The following is an 18051-nucleotide window of genomic DNA, read 5'->3' as shown; positions in this document are numbered from 1 at the left end:
TTATTTTAATGTCTATTTTGTCTGATATGAGTCTTGCTACTCCAGCTTTCTTTTGATTTTCATTTGCATGGAATATTTTTTCCATCCCCTCACTTTCAGTCTGTATGTGTCCCTAGGTCTGAAGTGGGTCTCCTGTAGACAGTATATATATGGGTCTCATTTTTGTATCCATTCAGCAAGCCTGTGTCTTTTGGTTGGAGCACTTAATCCATCCACATTTAAGGTAATTACGGATATGTATTTTCCTATTACCATTTTCTTAATTGTTATGTGTTTCTTTTTGTAGGTCCTTTTTTTATCTTGTGTTTCCTACTTAGAGAAGTTCTGTTAGCATTTGTTGTAGAGCTGGTTTGGTGGTGCTGAATTCTCTTAGCTTTTGCTTGTCTGTAAAGCTTTTGATTTCTCCCTTGAATCTGAATGAGATCCTTGCCAGGTAGAGTAATCCTGGTTGTAGGTTCTTCCCTTTCATCACTTTAAATATATCGTCCCACTGCCTTCTGGCTTGTAGAGCTTCTGCTGGGAAATCAGCTGTTAACCTTATGGGAGTTCCCTTGTATATTATTTGTCGTTTTTCCCTTGTTGCTTTCAATAATTTTTCTTTGTCTTTAATTTTTGTCAGTTTGCTTACTATGTGTCTCAGCATGTTTCTCCTTGGGTTTATACTGCCTGGGACTCTCTGTGCTTCTTGGACTTGGTGGCTATTTCCTTTCCATGTTAGGGAAGTTTTCAATTATAATCTCTTCAAATATTTTCTCGGGTTCTTTCTCTCTCCTCCTTCTGGGACCCCTATAATGCAAATGTTGTTGCATTTAATGTTGTCCCAGAGGTCTCTTAGGCTGTCTTCTATTCTTTTCATTCTTTTTTCTTTATTCTGTTCCATGGCAGTGAATTCCACCATTCTGTCTTCCAGGTCACTTATCCATTCTTTTGCCTCAGTTATTCTGCTATTGATTCCTTCTAGTGTTTTTTTCATTTCAGTTATTGTACTGTTCATCTCTGATTTTTTATTCTTTAATTCTTCTGGGTGTTTGTTAAACATTTCTTGCATCTTCTCGATCTTGCCTCCATTCTTTTTCCGAGGTCCTGGATCATCTTCACTATCATTATTCTGAATTCTTTTTCTGGAAGGTTGCCTATATCCACTTCATTTAGTTGTTTTTCTGGGATTTTATCTTGTTCCTTCATCTCGTGCATAGTCCTCTGCCTTTTCATTTTGTCTATTTTTCTGTGAATGTGGTTTTTGTTCCACAGGCTGCAGGATTGTATTTCTTCTTGTTTCTGCTTTCTGCCCTCTGGTGGATGAGGCTATCTAAGAGGCTTGTGCAAGCTTCCTGATGGGAGGGACTGGTGGTGGATAGAGCTGGGTGTTGCTCCGGTGGGCAGAGCTCAGTAAAACTTTAATCTGCTTGTCTGATGATGGGTGGGGCTGGGTTCCCTTCCTGTTGGTTGTTTGGCCTGAGGCAACCCAGCACTGGAGCCTACCGGGCTCTTTGGTGGGGCTAATGGCGGACTCTGGGAGGGCTCCCACCAAGGAATACTTCCCAGAACTTCTGCTGCCAGTGTCCTTGTTCCCGTGGTGAGCCACAGCTGCCTCCCACTTCTGCAGGAGGCCCTCTAACACTAGCAGGTAGGTGTGGTTCAGTCTCCTATGGGTTCACTGCTCCTTCCTTTGGGTCCTGATGCGAACACTACTTTGTGTGTGCCCTCCAAGAGTGGAGTCTCTGTTTTTCTCAGTCCTGCCAAATTCCTGCAATCAAATCCGTCTAGCCTTCAAAGTCTGATTCTCTAGGAATTCCTCCTCCTGTTGCTGGTCCCCCAGGTTGGGAAGCCTGACAGTGGGGCTCAGAACCTTCACTCCAGTGGGTGGACTTCTGTGGTATAAGTATTCTCCAGTTTGTGAATCACCCCCCCACAGTGGTTATGGGATTTGATTTCATTGTGATTGCACCCCTCCTACCGTCTCATTGCTGCTTCTCCTTTGTCTTTGGATGTGGGGTATCTTTTTTGGTGAATTCCAGTGTCTCCCTGACGATGATTGTTCAGCAGTTGGTTGTGATTCCGGTGCTCTTGCAAGAGGGAGTCTCTCATCCGCCAGGATGGAATTTCTTCTGGACTCTGCTGTGTACCTTCCACTCTCTCCTCTTCAGAAATAGAGCAGCCAGTAGTCCTTCCTCCAAGGAAATGGTGAGCTAAGTCGCGACTATGCAACAAAGTCTTTTTTACTCCATTGGAAATGCTGTTTAAAATTTCATTTTGAGGTTTTACATTTCCTTACTGGCCTCAACAATAGAGGATAGATTGAAAAGATAAGGCAAAACATTTAAAGTTATCCACATTTAGCAAAGCAATACCCTTCCTCTCCTCTGCCTTCCCAAGACTAAGACTACCCAAATTCTTTTTTTCCTTTTTTTAAAATTGAGATACAATTGTAAATAAACATTATATTAGTTTCAGGTGTACAACATAATGGTTTGATATTTGTATATATTTAAAAATGATCACTCCAGCAAGTCTAGTTAACATCCATCACCACACACAGTTACAAATTATGTATGTGTGTTTTGTGATGAGGACTTTTAAGACCGATTCTCTTAACAACTTTCAAACATGCAATACAGTGTTACTAACTATAGTCACCATACTGTACATTACATACCCATGACTTTATTTTATAGCTGGAAGTTGATATCTTTTGACCACTTCACCCATTTCACCCACCCCCCACACCCTACCTCTGGCAAACATCAATCTATCTATATATCTATGAATTTGGTGTTTTGTTTTGTTTTTAGATTCCACATATAAGTGAGCACATATGGCATTTGTCTCTCTTTCTCTAACTTATTTCACTTTGCAAAATGCAATCAAGGTCCACCCACATTGTTGCAAATGGCAAGATTTCATTCCTTTTTATGCCTGAACAGCATTCCAGTGCCATATCTATATATCTATATACTATATAGATAAATATTCACACATACATACATACATACATACATACAGAAAACTGTCATTACTTGACTTGCTTGGCAAGTTTCATTCCCACACCTTGTCTTTATTTAACCTAACTGAGGTAAACCTTATTCTGTATGAACAGCCTTATCTCATGGGCATTTGCCAAGAACAATCAAACAATTGTTTAACATTGCAATTGCCTAAGGTGCTATTAACAATGGAAGCTAACAAAAGGCTGACAAAAAATTTTTCAGGAAAAAATTAGGGAATGATATGTCTGTGGGGGACTTTGCAAAACTCCAAAATATTCTTGTCAATCTAGAAAATGATGTACATGTGCAGAGATATACACATACCCAGGAGAGAACTGAGAAGGTCCTAACCTGGCTGACTTTGAGTCTCTGAAAAAGAAAAAAGTGAAGGCTAGCAGAGATGTAAATTGTCTACTTGAGCATTGAAACCATGCCCCAATACAAACACAGAGCACTTTTGCAAGTGCTGGGAGATGTATTGGTTCAAGTCATTTAAGAAAAATCTCTCTTCAGTCGTTAGTTGATGGTTAAGCTGAGCATATTTTTCAGTGGCCACACACAACAAAGAATAAAGACTCTATATAATTAGTTCAGGAAAGTCACTAAACAAACAAGTAGCAGGAACAACAACAACAACAAAATGTTGGGAGGAGGGGAAGCTGTCACATTGTAGTATTAAAAATAACCAGTTTTTAACAAAAATTATGAGACACACAAAGGAACAGGAAACTGTGGCTCATACACAAGATAAAAAGCTGTCAATAGAAACTGTCTCTAAGGAAGCCTATAATTGAACTTACTAGACAAAGACTTTAAGTCAGCTATTATACATATGTGCAAGGAATTAAAAGAAACTCTGCCTGAAGAATTAAAGAAAGTATGGGAGTGATGTCTCACCAAATAGAGAGTATCATTAAAAAGACAATTTACAGAAAACCAACTAGGAATTATGGGTTTGAAAAGCACAATAACTGAAATGAAACATTCACAAGAGAGGCTCAACAACAAATTGGAACTAGCAGATGAAAGAAGCAGTAAACTCAAAGACAGGTAAACTGAGATTATCCAATCTGATGAACAAAGGAAAAGGAATGAAGAAAAATGAACAGAGCTTCAGAGGTTGGTGGGACAGCATCAAGTGTATTACCATATGCACAATGGGAGTCTCAGAAGGAAGGAAAGAGAGGAAGGGGCAAAAAGAACATTTTAAAAATATACTGGCCAAAAATATTCCAAACCTGATGAAAAATATTAATCTACACACCCAAGAAGGTCAAACAACTTTAAGTGGATAAACTCAAGGAGACATACACCTAGAAAAATCACAGTTAACTGCTAAAAGACAAAGACAAAGAAAACTTTGAAAGCAAGAGAAAAGTGACTCAAGTAACTCATCATGTACAAGGGATCCTCAATAAGATTAACATCTGACTCCTCCTCAGAAAACATGAGACCAGAAAGCAGTGAGATGACATAATTCAAAAGTGTTGAAAGAAAACCAAGAATTCTAAATCAAGAAAAAGTATCCTTTAAAAGCAAAGGAGAATTTAAGACATTCCCAGACAAATACTGGATTCATCACTAGCTACTAAAAGGAATCCTTCAAGCTGAAATGAAAGGACACTAGACAATAACTCAATCCACATGAAGAAAGAAAGAGCACTGATAAAGGTAACTATATAGGTATATATAAAAGACAGAATAAATGTATTTGTGTTTCTCTTTTTAAAATATCTGATTTAAAAGACAACTGCATAAGGCAATAACTTAAAAATCATGTCTATGGGCTTATAATGTAAAAGATATCATGTACATGACAATCATAGTACAAAGGAAGGAGGAGGTTTTGTATACCATGAAAAAATTAAGTCAATATTAAATATAAACTAGATTGTCTTAAGATGTTAATGTTAATCTTTAGGGCAATACTAAGAAAATAACTTTTAAAATATATAGTAAAACAAACAATAAGGAGATTAAAATGTTATCTTAGAAAATATCTATTAAACACAAAAGAAGGCAGTAATAGAGGAATAAAGGAATAAAGAAACCCCTATAATACATACAATACAGAAAACAAATAGAAAAAAGGCAGACATAAATTCTGCCTTATTAGTAATCACATTAAATGTAAATGTACTAAACACTCTAATCAAAAAGTAGAGATGGGTAAAATGGATTTCAAAAGATTCAATTATATGCTACCTCCAAGAGACACACATTAGATTCAAAGATACAAATAAGGGGCTTCCCTGGTGGCGCAGTGGTTGAGGGTCCACCTGCTGATGCAGGGGACAAGGGTTCGTGCTCTGGTCCGGGAGGATCCCACATGCCGCAGAGCAGCTGGGCTCGTGAGCCATGGCCGCTGAGCCTGTGCATCCAGAGCCTGTGCTCCACAACGGGAGAGGCCACAACAGTGAGAGGCCCGTGTACCACAAAAAAAAAAAAAAAAAAAAGCCACAAATAAGTTGAAAGTGAAAGGTTGGAAAAAGATATGTCACTCACAGTACCTAAAATAGAAATGGAGTGGCTATAGTAATATTTGACAAAACAGACATTAAACAATGAGATACCACCTCATATCCATTAAGATGGGTATAATCAAAACCAGAAACCAACAAGTATGATAAGTATATGGAGAAATATGTGTGAAGGAGAAACCTTCACACACTGCTTGTGGAAATGTAAAATTGTGCAGTCACTTTGCAAAATAGTCTGGCAATTCCTCAACGTTTAAATATAAAGTTACCATATGACCCAACACAACCAAAAGAAATGAAAACTTATATTCACACAAAATCCTGTACGCAAATACCGTAGCACCATTATTCATAATAGCCAAAAAGTAGAAATAAACAAAATGTTCATCAGCTAAATAATGGATAAACAAAATGTGGTATTTACATGCATTGGAATATAATCACAATAAAACCAAAGTGCTGATTCATGCTACTAGGATGAACCCTGAAGACATTATGCTAAGTGAAAGAAGCCAATCAAAAAACTACATGTTGTATAATTGCATTTATATTAAAGATCCAGAATAGGCAAATACATAGGGACAGAAAGTAGATTAGTAATTATCTAGGGATGGGGGTGGCAAGAGTTGGGGAGGGAATGGGAGTGAGTGCTAATGTATACAAGGTTCCTTTCTGAGGTGATAATGATATTCTGGAATTAGATAGTGGTGATTGCACAACTTTGCGAATATGCTAAGCACCACAGAATTGTATACTTTAAAAGAGTGAATTGTATAGTGTGTGTATTCTATCTTAATAAAGCTAATAGTAAAAAAATGGAAATTTTGTAACTGAAAAATAGAATTACTAAAATTAAGTAATCAATCATTGAATTTAACAGCATACTGGACATAGCAAAAAAGACTTGCAAACTAAAAAAAAAATAGGTCAATAGAAAATATCCAAGCTGAAGAAAGGAGAACAAAAAGAAAGAAAATCTTTGTAAAAGAGCATAAAGGATATATAATACATGGTGAGATCTTTTAATGTACATGTAATTGGAATCTCAGGAAGAGAGGAGATAAAGTGGGGCAGAAGCAATATTTGACAAGATAAAGGTCAAGTATTTTTGAAAACTCAACCTAAAGATTAAGGAAGTTTAGTGAACCCCAAACAGAATAACTACCAAGAAGACTACACACATGCAAATCATTTTAAAATGCTGGAAACAAAACATGAGAAGAAAATATTAAAAGCATCCAGAGAATAAAAGTACCCTTTCAAAGGAACAACTATATGACTGAAAACTGACTCAATAGAAATGATGGAAGCCAGAAGACAACTGAATGACATCTTTAAAGGTCTGATTAAAAAAATGATTGTCAACTTAGAATTCTATTCTCAGCAAAAACATCCTTCAAATGTAAAGGAAAAATAAAGACATTCTCAGACAAACAAAAACTGAGAGAATTCATTAGCAGTGGACTTACACACACACACACACACACACACAACCCCAAACCAAAACCAAAACCAAACAAAACACTAGATGCAGAAGAAAATACGTCTGGCAGAAGAGAAATATTTCCTAAAAAAAAAAAAAAAAAAATTCAAGAGAGAAACATGGAAATGCAGGAAGGAATGAATACTAATGGAATGGAGAAATATGTGAATAAATATAGAAGCAACCAAACCAGTCATATCTTTCGGGGCTTAAAAAATACAGTTTCTATATGCCTAATAACATAGATTCAAAATATATACAAGCAAGAATTGATAGAACTGAAAGGAGAAATAAATTCACAATCATAATAGGAAACTAATATACCTCTCAACTGAACAGATAAAAATCAGTAAAAATATAGAAAATAGGAACAGGATTACAAGATTGATTCAGTCAACATATACAGACCACTTCATACAACAACAACAAAATATACATTATTTTCTAACACACATAGAACATTTACCTAAATTGACTCTTTTTTGGGCATTTCAACAAATTGCAAAGGATTGAAATCATTAAGGGTATGTTCTCTGAGCATAGTCGGATTATCTAGAAACAAGTTAAAAACAGTAACTAGAAAATTCCCAAATATTTAGAAATTAAGCAATACACTTATAAATAACCTATGCATAAAAGAAAAAAGCAAAATGGAAATGAGAAAATACTTTGAACTGAATGAGAGGGAAAACACAACTTATTAAAACATGTGGGTTACAGCTAAAACTGCATTTAGAGGGAAATTTGCAGCACTTTTCTATGTACATGTTATACTTCAGTAAGTATTTTACTTTAAAATAATGAAGAGCAATGTACTTTTCTAGCAGTATCTAGGAGATCCCTGGCTGGGTATTTAGGGGTCCTGGATTACAACCCAAGTTCTAAACTAATACTGAGTAGTTGTCAAAGTAAGGCTAAAGGAAAAGCATCTCAGTGTAGGAAAAGAGTGCAGAACTGGGTGTCATGATCATCTGGTTCCAGTCCTAGACCCCCCTTTAACTATGTCAGCTTGTTGAATCAAATAACCTCAGTTAGGAGGTAAAACCTGGGAGCATCTGAGCTAAACTTGGTTGCAGATACTTATCTAGGTATCACAATAATTTTAAAACTTGATTTTGAGTACCTTTAGATGATGCACATACATCAGCAAACCACAGTCCCCACCGCACTCTGTTACATAACAGCCCTCCTGCTAAAGACATGGTTTCCTAACACAGGACTGCATCTGAATTTGCAACCTCCGGGCCATGTGTTTTCTAAGGTCCTTTCTGGTTTTAATGTTCTTTGTTTCCATGACTTGCACTCAAAACTATGTCCAAAATCTGGATATACTTCTACTAAATATTATTCATTGTTTATCTGAAATTCACATTTAACTGGGTGTCACGTACTTTTACTTGCTAAATTTAGCACTTCTACCATCAATGCAAGTGACTTTACAAGATTCCACAATAATAACCCGTTCAGGAGGGACCATTTTGAAGGCTGATATAATCTATGGTAGATTGTTTGCAAAAATAGCCATAATTATTCCTTCCCTATATCCAGTAGCTCCTCCCATCAAGAGATAGAGTCCATTTCCTCACTCTTTGAATCTGAGCTAGCAGAACAAGTTATCCCAGTTGAGGCCCCCCTAAACTAGCCAGCTCCTCACTAACCTGGCAGATGGCTTCAGGTGCATGAATGAGCCCAACCAAGAACTGAACTGCCCAGCTCAGCCCAGATCAAATTGCCACCTTGCAGAATAGTGAGTGAAATAAGTGGTTATTATCTTAAGCCACTAAGCTTTGGGGTGTTTGCTATACACTAAAAGCTACCTGATATAGAACCAATTCTAATCCTAATAAAGGAGTTAGATGTGATAATCCTTTTTCTTATAATGTTTTTGACACCTGGTCTCTGATTTATGAAGCTGATACTCTTTCATATTGTACAACATTCAACAAAAGTCATTCATTCATGGTATTGGCCTGTTTCTTTTCAAGCTGATCTGAATATAAATGGCCAAGACCTCACCTTACGTATCACCTGAGATGAAGGCGGAATCAAGAGAACTGTGTTTGAGTCCTGGCTCTCATACCCAATTTGCCTCTGTCTACCCTCATCTTTATGAGAGAGCCACTAGAGAAGGGTTTCAAGCCTTTTCTGAGATCGAACTGCTTCTCATTTTCCCAGACCTTTGTGATGACTTAGACAGATGTCGAGGATAGTGTTAGATGTAAAGCCCCTAAGCAGGATGGCTAAGAAAGTGGTGCCTAGTATGATGTCTACTGGGAAAACTATCAAGTAAAGCTTCATCATTTTGCGTTGGGACCACTAAAATGGTCCATTTAAAGCTTTTCAATGAATGCTTTTTCTACAAAGAGTGAATATGCAAATTCCTTAGCATGTAGACGAGGCCCTTGGTGATCTGGTTCTCATCTGACTGTCCACTGTCATCTCCCACCACTTTCCTAGACGTGCCCATATGAGATGCTTCTGTTCACTACTACAGATTTTCTGTCTCACTGGTCTCTTATTCTAGTCACTATTACTACAACTAATTCTACACAGCCTTTAAACAGTTTCACTCAGATGCACCTGATAGATGCCTTGTCTTGGGCCCATGCCAACTGCCTGTTACTTCCTGTATTTGATGCTAAGTTTTGTGCAGTCATTTTGGGCTTGGCCCTCGGCAGAATCACTCAGCACCCATGCAAATGTAACCTAGAAATAAGGGAAGAGAGAGTAGCCAATGCTGAATGGACAGTTATCCCTGGCCAGTGCAGGAAGGGAACCTGTGGACAAATGCTTCTCCCTTTCTTCCCCTGGGTGATGGCTCTGGGACATACTTCAACATGGTTTCTCAGCTGTTCCCCCCAGATCAAGCAGCCAGATGGTCATAGCAGTGGCCAAGTCAGGGATGCATCCTCGTATCAGCTCTCCCTCTTTCCCTGCTTTGATGACTTTGCCCCACACTTGTACTCCTTGGGATCACATCTCCAAATGTACTACCTGCATACAAGCCTATATCTCATACTTCACAATCTTGGGAATTCTGACAGTATTCTACATGGCAGCCAGGTAGAATCACTTGCAGTTCCCTGAAGCTGCCATACTGCTTAATGGCTCCATGCTTTGCACCTGTCATTCCCTCATCCTGAAATGCTTCCCTACTCCCTGATGTTCTTCTTGATGAATTCCCACTCATTCTTTAAGATGCTCCCAAGGAGAGCTAACTGTTCTTCTCTGCGTGGTTCCATCATCTCTAGAATTTAACTGTTATTACCTTACTTATTGTAATTCCACAGCAAATATAGTTCTGCGGCCTAATGCATAGTGGGTCCTCAGAAAATATGGAATAAATCAAGATCGTAGAGAGCCTACACTAAATAACATTTATGGTTGCCCCCAGTCCTAAGATATTTCATCTTACATTATGCACATGTAGCTTATGACACTGGTGGTTTTAACAAATAAACAATTGTTTTAAAAGGGCCTTTAATTGCTTATGCTTTAATTTTTGAATGGGTGATCCTTGTCATACTGTGATCTGAGAGACAATATATCAGCCCACATTAGGCCATTAGAGGCCAGGAAAAGGGGAAGCCACCCTTTGAAGGTTTAGGATACACAGTGGGTGTGTGAGCTGCAGTCCTGGAGTTAAACTGACAATATTTGTTCACTGACACTAGAAACAGGTCAGAAAAAATTTAGATACTTTCTGCTGGATACATTTCAGTGGATGTCTAAAACTACCATCAGTTTGAATATATCCTTTCCAAGAGCAGACACCCCTCTTTGGTGCGAAGGGTAATAGGGTTGAGATTACACTGCTAAGTGAAGAATTGTGCTTTTCACGTATAAGCTGTCACAACTGTCCCAGGTCATGTGTGGTCTCTTACTATCATGTAGTAAACTCTGGTGGTGAGGCAGTGCGGAAAGAATGTGGACATTAGAGCCCAATATTCCTGAGATTCAGTCCCTGCTCTACCACTTGTTGCTGTGTGGCCCTGGAAAGGCACTTCTCCAACCTTCAGTTTTCTCATATGAAAAATGGGTACTTTCACATACTTTACAAGTTGTGGTAAGGATGTGTTATCAACTGAATGTTTATTTATTGAAATTTATATGTTGAGATCCTAATCCCCAATATGATGGTAATTGGAGGTAATTGGAGGTAGGATCTTTGGGAGGTGATTAGGTCATGAGGGCCAAGCTCTCATAGATGAGAGACTCCCTCTCTCCACTGCTCACTATTTTTGTTTTGTCCTCTCTTCCGTGTCTAAGACATGGCACGGCCTGTTACCCAGAGGATTCCCTTGTGGTCGTCCACCACAGCATGGCCCTCTTCTCAGATCTGTTGTTGCTAGCCTTCTTGGTGTTCCTGAGAAATGGAAGAAAACTATCAACTCCCTCCCCGAGAAAATCATACATACAGACAACATCGTGAATACAATGGACTCGAAATAAAGCTGACTTATTCTTGATCTTTCTCTACTCCTCTTGTAATTTAGTTTCTCCCCATTATAACATTTTCTAGGGGTCTTGCTAACTAAATGGTTAGTTATTCTTATATACATCAATGAAGGCTTGTAGGTTCATTTATTCACTCCATGGACATTTTTGAGCCTCTGTAGTGTGTAAGGTACAATAGTAAGCCCTGTGGGGATTCAAACGGGAATTTGATAGTACTCTGCCCTCAATACACTGCCAATCAGAGCTAATGAGACTCATTTTTTGTTTGTTTGTTTGAGTTATCTCTTTTCACTAGATTCAGTGTTGAAAGGCCATGAGGCTGCAGCTGCGGTAGCTTCTTGCTACCATGAGAGGACAGCCTGTCTGAGATTGGAGCCAACTCTGAAAAACCAGAGCAGAGAGATGGAGAGAGAGACTGATCCCAGTGACATAGTTTTATCCCCTACATCAAGCTATGCCTGAAGTCGGCCCTGAAATGGCCTTTCTTTCTGTTACAAAGGGTAACAAACTGTTCCCAACCAAAATAGTCCTAACATATACAAGTCTTTTTTGTCATCTTTTTTAACTTCCTTGTCTTTCCAGATACAGTCTCACACACTCTTAGAGCTCTCTTAGAATCTTCTACTCAGTGCTGGAACCTGGTCGAACCAAGGCTGAATCTCTTCAACAGCATCCCTAACTGATGCAACACTGTCCCAGACTCTCCGAAGCAACAGGAGGGAAAGAGAGGTCAGTGGGAGGACCAAGCTGCACATCTTCTTCTTAGTCAGGCAAAGGTGCGTTTAGGATCCGAGGCCAAATTGATACTCACTGGGAAGGTGGCTGGAACCAAAGGCTCTCAGAAGGACCCAAGTCAAAACTGTCAGGAGGAACGTATGCAGAAAATCTGTGTGAGTTGTACCTCTGTAGTGCAAGCGCTAGGGGAAGAGGGGGTAGCCATAGGAGATAAGCCAGAGAGTACAGTGCCAAAAATGGTAAGATGCAAAAGGGGCAGTATTTAGATACCGTCTCCAAAGAGCCAGTATTTAGATATCTGTCATAACAGAAGGTATTCAATATCCAAGAAAGAATTTGAAATAGCACCAAACATTTTAAAAGTTATTTTCTTTTAATCCCTCCTCTACTCACCCTGACTAAATGATCATGAAGATGAGGGGCAGAGGAGGAAGTTAAACACAGTTAAAGCACAGAGAGTCTTCCCTTTTATCATCTCCAAACTATGAATCAGGCCCATGCTGAGGGAGAAAGATGATTTGCTTGAATGAGAAACTGAAGTTTTAATTTGAATTGGACTTTTTAACATACCTGAATGTGTGGCGGCTCCTATACCTCAACCAGACTGAGAAGCTATGGGATCTGCCAAGGGGTGGGGAAGGGAGAATTCTCTAGGGTATGTTTGAAGAGAGTGTTGGAAAGAAAAAACAAAGCTGTTCCTGATTGCACCCTACCAAATTAAGCCAATTCAACAAATAGGTTATGCTATAGGTTGCTCTGTGGTGTTATTCCCTAGACTTATCTTGAGGTAGACCATAAGAAACAGCACTATGCAACTCTCTGTAAGGACCCTTCAGGAAATATCTCTATAATCTTAGTATCAGGGATAGTTCTTTTTTTCTGGGCCAAATGATGTGCTGTTATCCAATTGGTATACCAAGTAAAATTGAGAGGATCAGTGAGAAAGGTCTATTCTTTGTTTTTTTTTTTTTTTTTTTTTTGCGGTACGCGGGCCTCTCACTGTTGTGGCCTCTCCCGTTGTGGAACACAGGCTCCGGACGCGCAGGCTCAGCGGCCATGGCTCATGGGCCCAGCCGCTCCGCGGCATGTGGGATGTTCCCAGACCGGGGCACGAACCCGTGTCCCCTGCATCGGCAGGCGGACTCTCAACCACTGCGCCACCAGGGAAGCCCCAAGGTCTATTCTTTAGGGAGTATTTTTATCACTGACATTGTTTACAATTGCTGACACATGGTGATAATAAGAAGTAGATCAACTTTTAGCCTAGTTTATTGTAGTTTATACATTTTCTACAGAAAATGCACCTCCTTATTGCCTCCACCCATTGATGGACTGCTTCATCTGTTTCTATCCTAAGAACACTGTAAGTCATGTTTTACAGATGAGTTTTCCATCTTTTTCAGTTTCTAGAAAGTGAGGACTCAAACTGATATATCTCCTCCCCTGTCTGCCAGCATATTTCTATACTAGGTCTGAGTCCTGGGCTTAAGTTTACATCATCATATACTTTTTTTTCATTTTTGTCCATCTCTCTTTTATTTTTAAACCTACCTCTAATTAAATTGTCTTTGCGTGCATATTTTTGTAAGCTCTTTAAATCCTTTTTCCAGCAAGATATATAAGCAATGTAATAAACAGAAAGAATGATTTTAAATGCACATACTGAATTACCTACCCCACATGTGTAGCATCCCACGCACAGTTCATTCTAGACACATCATTTTTCCCATTTCAAAATGCAGTAAATGACCCCTAGAATGCTATTTCTGGTTTCCTTAGGAAACAGCACCATGTGGCATAACTCACCTACCCCAGTAGTGTGATCTCCCTTTGGTCCTGTGTAGGAGGTAGGAGTTTCTCCCCTCCTCCTGTGCCAGCTGCTCCGGTTCCTTCTCTCCTGAGTAAATGCACATTCATCTTGTTCGAAAGTACACTCTCCAGGTGGAGTTGGAAGCTTCTCTGCAAGGAAACAGCAGGTGATGCAATTGCTGAGGCTCTTTCAATGAATATGTATTCCAAGGCTCACTGGAAGCACGTGCTGCACGTATGGGTGTCGCCTGGCCACATGCCCCACATGAAGAGGCAGCCCCCCTCACCAGAAGCCCACCTAAGCCACGCTGGTGCTTCCAGCTAGAGGCTGGACTCCACCCTAGGTTCTGCCAGAGAGGCAGAGAACAATCAGAAATCTAGATCCAAAAGTATGGGAATACTTTGAGAAAGAAACTTTCTCTGACTTGTGAATTTATTTGTGTGAATGAGCTTATAAAGCTCTGAAAACTGGAGGTATGTTGCCTCTATGGAAACATAAAAATAATAAAACGGCATGCAGGAGCATTCTTCAGAAATCCAGAATGAGTGAAGGGAATCCTCAGAGCAACTCTATAGCTGCTTTGGAGGAGGGGGAGAATGTGAAAGAATTAAATGTGATTTTGGAGACATAGCTTAATATGTGAGGAGCAGGTTACTGAATTTTTCTGTGCCTCAGCATTCTTATTTGTAATGTGGGAATATTAGTGGTATCCACCTCAGGGGTTGTGAGGATTAAATAAGATGATGTATGTAAAATATTTAGAACATGAAGTTCTCAATAAATATTAGCTAAATATTAGAACTTGGTGTTTTGCTGCCTGGAGGTTTATTTTCCATTTCCAAAAACAAATGTTTATGTCTTTGGGTGCTATCTTCAATAACTGTAATAATGATTATTATTAGAGTGGTGTCACCTCCCAACTTCCTGGGGACTTCTTTGGTTGTACCTCCCTACCTCTAGATTCTCTAATAAATAGCTTACCTTTTCCATCTCTTGCATGATAATTATTTTACTTCATTTTATTTTATATACACTACAAGCTAATGAAGGCTCATTCCCTTTTCTACGTCTTGAGTGTAGAGATTTTTATCTTGTTTTATGTTGTTCTTGCAATGCCACACAAATCGACTACAAACAAATTATCTTTTAATTAAATAAACACGGAGATTATTCTCTGGTGCCAAATTGATGCCACAATTTGCCTGTTTGTTAAAGAAATGGATACCCTGAGACTTAGGATGCAGTGGTAATTAGTAGATAGAAACCAATGATTTGGGTTGAGGTATGCACAATTTTCTCATTAGACATAAGGTCCAACACACAGCCACAATATTTGTCACTATCATCAATGCTTGCTCCATTGCTCCACTGTCATTTAATTCACTTGGAAAATATTTATTTATTATCATTTAGATATGATATGTTTACCTAGTCTATGTATAATAATTTCACCAATATTTCTTGAAAACCTGCATGCGTATGAGGCAACAACAATAATAATAACAAAAGGAATTATAATAGAAGGTATTTGTTTTTAAAGCACTGTTTTGTGCCAGGTCCTACACTAGGGAACTTAAGTGTATTATCCCCACTTTTCAGGTAGGTATTACCACCTCTCTTATAGATGAAGATACAGGGGTCAAGTCATATGTACAAAGTCACACATTGCATTCAAGGCATCATTTCTAAATGAGAGAGGCACTTCTGACAAGAAAGGCAAAGGACAGACTAGCACAGATTAAATGTACGTGGTATGTTCTTAGAGAAACAGGACATGCCATGAAATGGCCAGGGAGACAAAAGAAAGCTGAAATGACCGCCGTCTTACCTGGAGACGAGCAGCTTCCCAATTCTATTGTGATGTCATCCAGGGCTACAAGTCCACAGTCCCAAAAACTTTTGCACAGGCTCATGAAAACCACCTGCAATTCAGAAAAGTAAAACTGTGAGTTCTGTCAACCAAAAATTGGAAACACTTACGACCTGGGATGTACTTGACACAACAGATGTGCAGAAGCAAACTACAGGCACCTCTTCATTGTCTGTGAACCACAGATCACAGTGGCATGAGTAATGGTTAACCATTTATATATGACCCTGGGACTACTTCTCTTATTTTTTTCAGTAGAATCAAGCTCACAATGATATGTTGTGCACACTAATGCTGAACTTAGTTTACATTCTTTAAAACACTGGGAGAGGAAAGCAAGAAGTTAACTAGGTGGCAGAGGAAAACCAGTCAACTTTTAAATATTTTCCCCAGATAATCCACAAAGCGCGTACAGGGTGGATGGCAGTCCAAGCTTTTTTACAAACATTTCCAGTGTAAACACACTATTGATTCTTTGGAATTGACTTTCTGGCAATGTGCTTCATTCATAGAGTGAACAAAGTCCCAGTGATTTGCTATCTGGAGACCCAAGTTCCATTTCCAAAGTAAAGATCTATGTCCTTGAGTGTTATCACTAATAAAAGCCCTAAATGCAGTTATTTTATCAGGCCAAACATTTTTACTGCTGTATGTGAAGGAAAAATAAATCTCTACTATAAATTATTAAATTTATTGTGCCAAAGACAGAGAGAAAAGTCTTGGATTTCTTTCCATTAAGCCAATTTAAAAGTCTCCTTTTCATGTATAGGATGAGCAAAGAGCGCTTTTCAGAACATTTATACTAGATTTTCACTGTACTTTGCAGTTTACAAAGCTGCTTCACAGGTATAACCTAATGCTTAATGAGCACAAGGTCATTCAGTCCATGGTCAATCCCTCAAATACAAATCTTAATTCAAAAAAGACAAAGAGATATTACAGAAAGTACAACCCAAATTATGAATAATGAGAACATTTGATTCTTTTTAGGTTCTAATATACAGTATGCTATGTCTTCAATTTATCTGTGTTATCAATAGGATCTAACTGCTCTTTGATGATCAGAGCCACCAGAATATAGAATTTATTTAAAAAGAAACTGAAAAATCTCATGACAGTTTATCACTATGCAAAATATAAAATGTCTTAGGCCAATATCTTCAGAATAACTCCTAATCGTAAGATGTGTGAAAGTTTACTTGGACTGTATTCATATTACTTTAAATTATAAAAAGGATAGTTTGGAGATGTGATAATATATAACTATATGTATTTACAAGGAACAAAATAAAAGGGGCGTTTTGGGTTTTTTAATTTAACTTCCATTAATTTTCTTATCTTTATAAATTCTAGACATGATCTGACTATGTAAAATATTTTACTTGTAGGATTTATGCGTGGGAACTTGTTCCCCGTTTGCAAAGCAGAGGTCTATGGCATCAGCCCTGAGTACAGTTACATTTTATCAGCAATTCTTCCTGTTCTATGGGAAGGAGTAGTAATCTGTCTCGTAATTTACTGAATTAATAGTGCTGCCCCTAGAAAAGATTTGGCTTTCTTTTCCTTTCGCTTCTTTAAAGTCTGTTTTTGACATGAATGGTGAAAAAGTACTTTTTCAAAATGATTCTGTGGTAGTGAAATGATTCACCATGTAAAGTATTACCTAAATAAGACTCAAACATTTGGCAGGTAAACATATCTTAAAGAGGAGAAATGTAAACATACTTTCACATGTTTACTACAGCATTATTTTATAATGACCATAAAACCAAGCAAGCAAGGAAGCAAACAAATGAAAGAACCCAAGATTTCAAAAACAGAGGAAATACACAAATCATGGTGCTACAATCTAAGAAATAGGCAATCATTCACTCTGACAGCTTGTGAATATTATTTAGTAGTAGAGAAATATATTCCTTTCATAATGTTAAGGGAAAAAAAGCTGGTTATAATAGATAAAATAAAGCAAAATAAAATAAGGTAAATTATATCGAACTCATCTAAAAATACATAGAAAAAAACCTTGAAAATTTACCAAATGTATAACAGTTTTGTTAGGTTCATGAAATTACGGGTATTGAATAGAATTTCATTTTCTAAACATTCTTTAATTTTGCTATATTTATAATTGAGAGAAAAGAAGAAGGAATCAAAATATCTATAATGAAGATGTGGAATAATGAGTTACTGTTTTTCAGATTGGCACTGTTTATTATAGTAGCCACGAG

The 18051-nt window shown here is 38.1% G+C and overlaps 1 protein-coding gene across 5 annotated transcripts in view; it reads right to left on the bottom strand.

The window, feature by feature from the left end:
• The window catches only part of MAMDC2 (MAM domain containing 2), a 165828-nt gene that overhangs the window by 20051 nt on the left and 127726 nt on the right, over positions 1-18051 (bottom strand). For 2 of the 5 annotated variants that reach the window (XM_033858158.2, XM_073806197.1), the window contains exons 10-11: positions 15782-15875; positions 13950-14102 (exon numbers count right to left, since the gene is read on the bottom strand). In XM_033858158.2, coding sequence (XP_033714049.2) covers positions 13950-14102; positions 15782-15875 — 247 coding nt within the window. Of the gene's footprint in view, positions 1-11059; positions 11317-13949; positions 14103-15781; positions 15876-18051 lie in introns of those variants that run through there. The other 3 variants (XM_073806198.1, XM_073806200.1, XM_073806199.1) reach the window with 3 other exon arrangements.

The sequence above is a fragment of the Tursiops truncatus genome, chromosome 6 (genome assembly GCF_011762595.2).
Source record: "Tursiops truncatus isolate mTurTru1 chromosome 6, mTurTru1.mat.Y, whole genome shotgun sequence".
NCBI classification, from domain to species: Eukaryota; Metazoa; Chordata; class Mammalia; order Artiodactyla; family Delphinidae; genus Tursiops; species Tursiops truncatus.
This window is presented reverse-complemented; position numbering and strand designations above follow the sequence as displayed.